At 37.4% G+C, this 11372-nt stretch overlaps 1 protein-coding gene across 1 annotated transcript in view; it reads right to left on the minus strand.

Annotated features, from left to right (window-relative positions):
- The window catches only part of LAMC2 (laminin subunit gamma 2), a 47572-nt gene that overhangs the window by 20647 nt on the left and 15553 nt on the right, over positions 1-11372 (minus strand). Inside the window, exons 3-7 of the mRNA XM_015813125.1 lie at positions 10723-10858; positions 8358-8456; positions 4420-4556; positions 2685-2804; positions 45-234 (exon numbers count right to left, since the gene is read on the minus strand). Of these exons, the coding sequence (XP_015668611.1) occupies positions 45-234; positions 2685-2804; positions 4420-4556; positions 8358-8456; positions 10723-10858 (682 nt within the window). The remainder of the gene's footprint in view (positions 1-44; positions 235-2684; positions 2805-4419; positions 4557-8357; positions 8457-10722; positions 10859-11372) is intronic.

Genomic DNA, 11372 nt, shown 5'->3' on the forward strand with positions numbered 1-11372 from the left:
TCTTTAATATTTGAGAGAGTCCTTAGATGTCCCAGGCAATTTACCTGTATGTGTATGTCTTGCTGATTCCACAAGGCAACATCCTGCCATTAGATGGGAATTGGGTCATGACTCTTAAGCCAGCTCCTTCCAAGATGACGTCGTGCTGTGAAGGGCGAAATCCAGGTCGGTTCACTCGATAATCAAAAGACAGCATCTGTCCATAACTCAGCTGCTGGTTCCCAAGGAATCTGGCTACAAAAAAAGTGCATAGTAAAAACAGCAATACAAATAAGAATTAAAAGTCTCCGCAGATGACATTTATAAAGAAAATACCATGGAAAAATTTTATCTAACAGTATCAACCTCCAGAGCAGGGTTCTCCAAACTTGGCAACTTTAAGACTTGTGGACTTCAACTCACCAAATTCCTCAGCCAGCCATGCTGAATGGGAAATTCTAGGAGTTGAAGTCCACAAGTCTTAAAGTTGGCAAATTTGGAGAACACTGCTTTAGAGCAAAATAAAGACTTAAAAGAAACAATGAATTTGAAAGGGTGACATCCCTTCTAATTGCATGGTTATGGCCTAGTTAAAAATCTGTCTATTTGCTTGCATATTTACTTAATTGTATATTTTAAATCTGTTTCAGACAAAAACATGTCAAGTTTACCCAAAAATATCTTTGAATACAGCCAAATAGATTTTCTAAACTGGCTGGACATGTGTTCCTTTGGAGGTCAGCAATATTGTGGAAATCAACCCAATTTACTTCCACTTCAACTGCTATATAGTTGCATCTGCTTCAAAACTATGCTTTTTATTCTTTCCAGCCCAAGAATACATTGGAAAGAAATTATGTACAAGGACTCAGGACTGTATCTGTCTATCTCCTATCATTAGAATAACTCTGTAAAAATAGAACGGAATGGGACCATACTTGCTATGGTGGAAAAAACCTACAAGAGAAAGACTGAGGTTTGACAATGGGCTGAATCCAGCCAGGTTTGCAGAGAAAAAAGTGACCCCAAGGCAACCTTATGAGAAAGGCATTTGGGCAGCACCTCAGAATATTGCAGCCTGCTCTATTCTAAGCCTTTCCTTAAGGAAACCAAATAGAATATATGCAGATTCTCTTGTGCTTTCTAGACCAGAGGTCCCCGACCTTTTACATAACCGGTCCAGCACAGGCACCAGGGACCGGTTCCATGGAGAAAGGTTTTTCCACAGACCGGAGAGTGCGTGGTTTTGTGTGCTGCCTGGGGCTTTGCTTGTTTGTGCGGACCGGATGCTGGCATGCTGCAGCCCGGTACAGATCCATGGACTGGGGGTTGGGGACCCCTGTTCTAGACCACACTAACACAAAACATAGAGAAGCAACATGAGGGGAGGGTGGAAACACATAATGCTCTCCTGAAGAAACTGCAGATATCTCCATGGCCTCTACTTTGCAAAGGGGTTCAGATTAGACTTTTGTGTCATCGGTTTTCTTGCCCAATCAAATTTTGTTCTGTTCTATTCAGTTTTCAGAGAGTCACTTTGCTGACAGACAAGCCTGTTTCCTAATTTCTTTCCAATATTTGGTTGGGTTGGAAAGAATAAAGAATAAAAAGCAATTGAGCAGAGATAAGTCAGGCTTGCTTTTCTGTTCCAAATATTAAGCTACTGAGCTTCCTTCCTTCCTCTGTTGAGAAGATTATTGAGGTATGGCAGTGATTCTATGTTTTTGTTAGCCTTTCCAGTAGACAGAAATTTAAAAAAGAATTATCTCCATTAACTCTTTTTGGGCATTTGTGGAATGATGGTTGTCTAGAAGTGTGCTCTTAAACAATTAATTTGATTTGTTTAGACACTTCAAGTTTGATTAGAAGTGACTAAATTACTCTGATTTGGATAGAGTTTTATTATTTCAGATCTGCTCTTCCTCAAGATGTTTGCTGGGAAAATGCCACAGTAATGGCTGAAAATAAATTTGCATACAAAAAGTCTCAGAATCTATTCCAGCATCTCTAGGTAACGTTGGGAAAGATTTCAATCTCAAATCTTGAAAATCTGCCATTGATCAGTGTCAACAATACCGAACTAGATGGATGAATGATCTAACTTAGTATTAAGCATCTCCCTGTTCTCTATAAAGCTAACAAATTTACCAAGAAAAGTAAATATATGTCCACACCAACAAGTTTAAGACAATCTCCTTGTTCAGCAGGATAATTATTCATTGCAGGCTTGCTGCATATTTTGGATCCATAACTAAGCAGTATTCAAGTCTTTTGGTAAGTTATATATTGAGATACAAGCTAGATCATTTTACATCCTATATAGCTCCTTGCTGAAAGAGCAGACTTCTTTTCAAACTAGAAATGCCCAACTGGTCAAACTGAATTAAATTTAAATTTAAATAATTCTTCCTAAATATGAAATTTCACTTTTTTTCATGTAGCCACACTGACTATGAGGAATGTTGGCTAAAGGATGACAGAATACCATGTTGAAGCATCCTTGGGAAAACTATCATATGCTCTATGTTACTTACAGTACATTGTTAAAATAATAGATCACCCCATTGCCAGAAAAACACATGTGACTATAAATGGGATCCAAGCTGGAATATATGATTATATAGGGAAAAAGTAAAGGTATATTTTGCTGAATGGTCCTTTAGAGGTGTTCCTCTCCACAATGGGATATATGTAGAAATATGCACCTGGAGCTACAAAATAGCTGGAACCCTGCCTTCTAGAAGCCACAGAGATTTCCTTGTGCTGTGGAGACCATTGGAGCTGTAATGGGGATCCATTTTCTTGAGCTTGCCAACCTTCATCACCTGAAGTACAGGAAAAGCACAGCTTACTGAACGGAGTTGGAAATCCACAGTTACTGCTTCAGGAAATGTGACAGGAGAGAAACAACTTTACCCATAGTGTGTAATTGAAACAGAGGTTAATGCATTTCCACTATACTTATGAAGGGATTTTATCATGCTTAAGGTTGATATTAGTAATATTGATATTAGTAGTGATATTTATCTTTGTTTATGTGCAAGCAGCTTTGTGGATGCTTTAGATTGTGAAATTAGTTATATAGAAGCAAATGTTTTATGCTTTAGGTATAGGTGATTGCTTATATGAAAAGAGCAAGGTAAGGGGAGGGGGGAAAGGAGTTACGGATGGAGCCTGGGTTACTGTGTATGAGTCATCATCTAGGAATTATTTTTGTGTGCCATCTTATGCCTAGTACCAAGACCTGATCTTTTTGTTCTGGAAAGGTATACAAGGTGGAAGACATCTTTTCTGGTTGTTGCCTTCATCTCTCTACCAGCCACGAAGAGAGATAGGGTCACCCAACTCTATTTTGATCAAAATAAAAGTTGTTTGCTTGCTGAAACCTCGACTCAGGAGTTTCTTTGGCTCTTTTAAATTCCTGAGTAATGCTGGGGCAATTGTGAGGCTAAGTGGAAAACCTTACACTTACTTCCTGAATACAATGTCTTCCTGAAGGAGGCAAAGGAGGAACACTCCTCGCCAGTACTGTCTCTAGCCCTGTGATACTTCTGTACTAAGAATATGATTTTGCCTAGAATGGTTCCTTGCTGAAAAAATTACTTCCTGCATTAAGGAAATTCCTGGGCATCTCTTTATAGACTCTTGCTTGTAGATATGCTACTTCAGAACACAGGAGCATTTTAGAGATATGAAGCTAGTATGCCCAAAGCAAGCTATCACTTTCTGTCTTGTCCCTTGAAGAGAGTTTAATAAATAGGGGAAAATACTGCAACGTGCAACATTAAAGTGACCGGAGCATTTCCAGTTACATGTTGGGCCTGTTTACTCTTGTTCTCAGTATCTACTGGTCGTTTGGGAACCCAAGTCTGCATTTCCCTAGATTTTTTACCAAAATCCAGCCATAGCTGCTTCACTGATATCTGTAAGAAGCCCTTATATTTTGTTTTAAAGAAATCCAAGTGACACCCTGTTTAATCTTCTGGTCTGGCATGTCTGAAAATGCAGAGACTCTTGAAAGTTCACTTAAAATTCAAAGAGCTCTTCAGTAAAATGCAAATAAGTAACAGGAGGGAATGATATGCTAAGTATGCTGGGGGAAATGAAAATATAGAAAGATAATTTCTTGATTCGCAGGGTTGGGGATTAGAGACAGTATGTCTCAGCAAGGGCCTAGTCCAGGGGTAGGCAATCTTGGCTCTTTTATGACTCGTGGACTTCAACTCCTAGAATTCCTGAGCCAGCATGGCTGGCTTAGGAATTCTGGGAGTTGAAGTCCACGAGTCATAAAAGAGCCAAGGTTGCCTACCCCTGGACTAGTCAGATCTCTGTATGATATTCATCCTCCCAAGGTCAATTGTTGTCAGCCAGTCTCTATGCTAGTAATATCTGATCTGGTCATATACTGAATTGTGGTCTGTATTTAGTGCAATTTTTTACCTTGTTGAAATGTAGTTGTAATTTTATACACACTATAATTTTTCCCACTGGAACATGTAGTTGAATGTCCATAACAAAAACATGGAGAACAGCCCTCTGGATTCCTTGCATTTAAGTTATAATAGCCCTGCTTGCATCTGTGAGAGAAAAAATCAAGACACCGAAGGTTCTCTTAAGCATTTTTGACACATTTCCATTTTAAATTCCTCTGCTTAACTGTTGTGATATGAAAATATCCAGATCAGTATCTACTTTTAAGAAACCTCTAACCATAAAACAAAAAAAACCTTCTGGATTTTGAGATTAGCCATCATTGGATATTCTAGTCTATCACTGCGAAGAAGCAGTGTGTTTCTAGTCAAATAATCATTTCATGGTAGAATGGCTATCATTTACCCCAATGCAAGTGAGAAAGATTTGTGCCTCTTTTTTTTTACATGCCATATCTTTGTTTACAGTAAAATTCAGGTACAGAGCCATCTGGATAGCAAACAAATTCCAACCCATACTTAATTTGTGTATTAATAACATAACTTTTGATATTAGATCAAGATCAACTATATCAGTGTACTCATACATCCAGAGAGCAGAGCCCCACATTGCAAATATCAACCCTTTTTCACAATCCATCAGAAATTGAACTAGCCAAATTAATTATATCTAAGGATACAGTCAGATACTTTGTCCCCCTGTTCAGTATCTGCATTTTGTATATTTTCAGACCATAATTTAAGTACATACTAGGCTGTAAACATGATAAATACTTCATGTTCATGTCAACAAATATAAAACCACAAAGTATGGAAAAGGTATTAATAATTAAAAGTTGTTAGACATAAAAGTGAAGTGGAATTTTACATTTAACTAGTTGCTGCTAGAAAACAAACAGAACATCACAACACTTCGGTTGTTTTCATACTTCATTCAAAACATTCCCAGGCAGGTAGACTCAAAGACTCTTGATCTCAGATAACATGAAATGAATATGTGTTGTTCTGCTCTAGAAGATCTTTGAGTGTGAGGTGTGAATCTTTGCAACAAGAAGAGACTCCTTCACTTGTATGTGTTTTGGAGAAAGTTGTAATAACTGGCTAAAAAGGACAGAATATACTTGAAATCTAACCTAGGTTTGGCCTGGATCTTTCTGAGGAAGATTCTAGGCTGATAAGCAATTTAGCCTAACTGCATATTTTATTACAGACATAAACATTTGGCTGACAGATACTTTTGATTTCTTCTGTTAAAAAAACTCAGTTATACACATTGGATACCGGCTACCTGAAAAGATGCTAAAATAGTACAGAATTTTAAAGAAAATTTTTAAAGAAGAATTCTTTAAAGCTGATTTACATGCAAGAGGCAATGTCCTACGATTGCTGCTCTGGTAAAAAGTTAGGTTTAGACTACGTGATTATGCCACTATGTGAATTCTGAAATAGGGCTTCAACCAATTCTAGCTTTCTAAGGCCTACACATGATCAAACATGATACTTTATATAGAGATCCCTCCTTCTCCTTTACAGAAAAGAAAAGCCAGAGACTAAGCATGCTGAAGTGTAAGCCTATACCAGGGGTAAGCAACCTTGGCTCTTTTATGACTCGTGGACTTCAACTCCCAGAATTCCTGAGCCAGCCGGCTCAGGAATTCTGGGAGTTGAAGTCCACGAGTCATAAAAGAGCCAAGGTTGCCTACCCCTGGCCTATACAGTTATGCTTGACTTAGGCTCATCACAGGGGTCCAAGGATATTAAAGAAATCAAAACACCTGGAATGATATACTTATGGAATTATTTAAAAACTGCAGGAGAAGAAGCAAGTGTTAAATACCCCTTATCAGCAAATAAGGAACAATATTTTTGTAGCGGAGAAATGTGTAAACAATGGTATAATTATACTAAGAAAGTAGATGCAAGAGAATGTGCAAAGTATCAGTTCCTTCCTCATGCAAGCAAACTTTTGCTTACAATTGTACAACGAACAGTTGAGCCATACATGGAAAGATAAATGCAAAATGTTCAAGTATCTCTTTAAAAAGGCAGAAGGGCAAGAGATCAAACAGTTGATGGATAAAACAGCAAGAACATTTAAGGAGATTTTTTACTTTTGCTTTATTTACTACAGAAAAGCCCCTTTGACTGAATCATTTGTGCTAAAATATGGAATATATTAAGGCTAGTGCGTTTGCCAGAATACTTGATCATTCTGAGGCCTTTGCAATGAACAAAAAAGTATTGTAAGAAATTATTTTGGAGTGAGACATACGCATATCTGTTATCTGTTTAACAGCAAATCCATTGTAAGACTAACAGGAATGGTGGAGATGACAGCTAGAATTCATAATTGCTGATTGAATCACTAACAGTTTGAGAACGAGGACACCATTTTCTTATGGTGTTGAAGTACACAAGACTTTGAAGGCTCATTAGAAAAATAAAAATGGGGAAAGAAAAAAAATCTGGATTTACATTTAATAATAAAAAGTAAAAAATGAGACCAACCAGTATGCTTGCTGAATTCAGATCTGATGCAAAAGTGAAGGAGGTAGACAGTTCTGTTCCCATGGGCTCAAAATAGAGATAGAGATAGATAATGGGGTGGAGAAGTCAAGAGGAGATTAATCCTAGAGGAGACAGCAGTAACAAACCTAGACAGGACAATGAAGGATAATGATATTTCTATGTAAGGCTGTGAAAGGGGTGAGAGAAAGGAGAGAGTTCTGAATTGTGAATTTGGAAAAGAGCAAGCAATCAGTTGGTTCTGGATGAAATCAAGACTGACAATTCCCTGGAGAGAATCATTTTAGATATGGGATGAAGGCAGATGCAAAGTTGGGTAAAATAGAAGGGGAAGATAATGGACACGGAGGATGGATTGCATCAATGGAATGTCTTTCAAAAAGCTGTGGTCATCAAGGTCAGGTCACCGTGGAAGGAATTTATTCATTTAATCATCTGAGATTTGGGCCAAGTAGATGATACCTATGATAATTAACTGGGAAAAGATGTGATTTTTTTTCTACAATTCTTTTTTCTGCATTGTTGTTTGATGCAGGTTCCTGTTCCCTCCCCCCCCCCCCCGAAATGGCAGGGCTTTGCTTTTTATTTATTCTCTAATTACTTGACACAGTTGTTTTATACTATGTTTTGCAGTGAACAAAAATATATCTGGGCACCCCAAAGTTCTCTTCTATTAAATTGGACATTATAGAGAAGCATATTTGCAAAAACCTTGAAACCCACAAATCTTTCCTCAAGGAAACTGAAATTGTCAGACTCTAAAATTGTAATTTGACACACCAGCTTTCTTACTTTATGTACTGACTTTGGCTATTTCTACTCTAAGGATTAGAGCAGTGTTTGTCAACTTTAGCAACTTTAAGAGGTATGGACTTGAACTCCCAGAATTCCCCAGCCAGCATGCTGGAAGTTGAAGTACATACATCATAAAGTTACTAAGTAGTAAATTAGAGAAACTCTAAATTAGAATGTCATCTTAGCATCAAGCAGCCATCACTATAGTAGTATAGAGCCCCTCATTACTGTTCCTTTGGTACACGGGTGTCAGATTCGATCGTGTCACATGACATATTGTGACGTATTACGATGTTTTTTGCCTTTGCGGAGCCGGGGTGGGTGTGGCCTGCACCTGATGGGTCGCCGGTTTGACACCCCTGCTTTCGTACAATGATAGTTGGATGACTCCAGGTTTTATGAATTGCTGTGGAGGAAATGACCTTTGATTCACTCTATTCAATCATCTTGATTAGTAATGCATCAGTTACATTTATGTGGGCTCATTCACTAAAATCTGATTGAAAGATGAATTGGAATCACTAAGCATAGATTTTCTGATGCATTTTTGGGAGAAATCATAGAAATGCCCCTTCCCACAAAAAAACAAAGCAAAACCTTTTAGCCATAGAAACTACATGCTCGCACCTGTCACATCGCTCTCCTGCAACTGCAGTCTTGCAGACACAGCGTCCAGAAACGCACTGCCCTGTGCTTCCAGATGGATCACAATTACACTGAGAGTTCCTGAGAAAATAAAACACGCCTTTAAATCTAACTTCTGTTTTCAATTGGGGAATTTGCAAGCCTTTCTATAAACAAGAAACAGAATAAAACAAGGCTGACTCCAGTTAGTCAATTCAATTCAAACTATTGAACATACAATAGGTGGAAAATTCTTCAGTACTGTATAATTGTCCATCCATTAGACAGTGTTTGTGAATAATATTTACATTAGATTACTACATATGGAATTGTAATTGTTAATTATGGTGATATACTTTATTTTTTCATTGTTTTAAAACACTTTTTATGCATTTTTTTCTGGAGAATGTATGTATTTGCATAATAATTATGTTTTGTTCTGCTACTATTTAATTTAAAATAAAATAATAACAAAACAGTGTGAAAAAATGAGTCATATCAATTGGACTTCTTTTCTTCAGTTGACTGCCCATTACAGACTAAGCCTACTAGCTTTGCAGATGTATTGTGTGAGCATGCTACTGATCACTTTCTTTCATCCCTAACATCCATTTTTTTCTAGAAAAAAACCAGGAAATTCACATTATTAGCTGATGAGAGAGAGTAGTGGAACTATTAAAAAAATGAACAGAACAGTATAGATCTGTACTGAAACTCCTTTTGTATTGTATTAATGATGGTATTTTTCTAAAACATAATTGCTGTTCAAATTATATGATTAGAATTAAAGTGTGCCATGTTTTTCAAGATCTGTAGTGTTGCAGTGATGGATTCTGGTGCTATAATATATTGGGTTTTTTTAAAAAAATCCAAAACCTACTTACAGTCATGGACAGTAAGAAAGTTGAAAAAGTTAGCAATGTGCCATTGTTCCATGTGTGAGCCTCCATTAAAAACATGAGTTTTTAAATCATGAATCCTGTTTTTCTTGGAGAGCTAATTCAAGTGTAGGCCTTGGTTGCCCTGGATACCTTGATTTTTTTTTTAAAAAAAGTGTCCATTCTCCTTAATATTCAAAGAGATGATACTTCCCAACCACTATCCACATATTTATTTGATAGAGTCTATCCCTAGATAGATATTAAATGCAACAAATGTAAACCCATTTTACATGGCAGTAGATAAAAGCTTTGATCTTCTCAATGAATTATAAGCAGACAGAGGGGAAAAAAACATAGCGTGTATTGAATAAAATCATACTAGAGTGATAAATTGGAGCAGTATTTCTCAATTTTAGCAATTTTTAGATATCTGGGTTTCAATTCCCAGAATTCCCCAGCTAGCCTTATTGGCTGGGGAATTCTGGGATTTGAAGTCCACACATCTTAAAAGTTACCAAGGTTGAGAAACACTGGGTTGGAGACAATATCATATAAAGTGAGAGTGACATATATGTCACTGGCTGGGTAAAAATGTTTGTATCGAACTGCTCTTGTTATGACATGAATGGAAAGATGAGAATATACCACTTTCTAAATAGTATACTTGTAGTCTTTAGGCCAGACCTAGGAGCAAATGGAATTATTTTCTTTTGCATCATTTTTTCAAATGTTCTTTCATTTTTTAGTTCATTCTATACATAGAATATATAGAATTTAAATGCTTGCTTTTAAATGCAGTTTCCCTCAAAATATGCATATTTAATGCATTATGGTTGTTGAGCCAAATATTCCATTGCAACATTCATACTGAAAAATCATACGGACTAGATGTTCTGATCCTCCCATCAGCAAAGGAGGTCAGTTCAGTTCACCACTGAGTACAGAAAGATCAAATTCTTTCAGCATTCCTAATAATATCAACCATCCATAAAACACAGACTGTCAAATTGTTTCTCCACTGCTGGGTCCCTGCTGAAAAAAATGTATCCGCACAAAGAAGACAGTATCCTCTGGTTCTCACATGTTTTCCAATGCATAAGTAAGCTTAGGCCTACTATATGTGGGCTGCAAAATCTGAGTCACCACAAGAGGGTAGTAAAGAAATAGTGAAAACCTCTCTGCCAACTAGTGGTTTTCTGGACTACTGCAATCTACATGCAGTAGGCCTAAAGAGATTTTTTTAAAATGGAGAAATTCAAATATATATTCTCACTAGGACCAGCAAAATTGAAAAAATTCAGTTTCCCTTATACAGTCTATAGCATTTTTAGCAAATGGAATGGGAAAGCTATGATTCAGTGCTTCTTTATGTAAAAGCACAGAACAGCAACCAGATTTGTTTTTGTTGCCTTATTAAAGCAAATCTGAATTTCCACAAAGACATAATTATTCGTGATTGACAGTTCCATAAACCTGAAGGTACTTACTGTATTTGCCCAACAGCTATGCAGCCAGCCTCAGAGAAGGAATGGAAATTATGCTGGCATCGGTCACATTTATCACCTGTCACACCAGGTTTGCAGTGACACCGGCCATGGTTATCACACTGTGCACTGACAGAACCTATGAAGAAGAAATGTGGAAATATAATAGACTAATTTCTGGCAGTATGGTTTATTCTCAACTTGTCTATGAAATTTCAAGCATTTCAGAAGAATTAGTGCTGATGTTTGGAAACAATAAGGCAGGGGTGTCAAACTGGTGGTCCACAAGCCGGATGCGTCATGTGCAGGCTATGCGTCATGTGCAGGCTATGCCCACCCCAGCTTCGCAAAGGCAAAAAACGTCATGATGCGTCACGCGACGCAATCGAGTTTGACACCCGTGCAATAAGGAAATGGAGAAGAACAAAAACTCTGAAGCTGAATCCCATAAAGTAAATATCACAGGTGGGTGCTTCTCAAGTCTTGGAATTAGGAAGGTGGCCTGATCTGGACGATGCAACATTCCTTCCAAGCAACCAAGTTCAAACTTAGAGACTCTCCTTGATTCCAGTCTATACAAGTAGCCCTCGACTTACAACAGTTCCTTTGGTGAACATGCAAAGTTTATAACAGCACTCAAAAAAGTGACTTAT

This window comes from Protobothrops mucrosquamatus, unplaced genomic scaffold (genome assembly GCF_001527695.2).
Source record: "Protobothrops mucrosquamatus isolate PMUCROS unplaced genomic scaffold, P.Mucros_1.0 scaffold140, whole genome shotgun sequence".
In the NCBI taxonomy this organism is placed as follows: Eukaryota; Metazoa; Chordata; class Lepidosauria; order Squamata; family Viperidae; genus Protobothrops; species Protobothrops mucrosquamatus.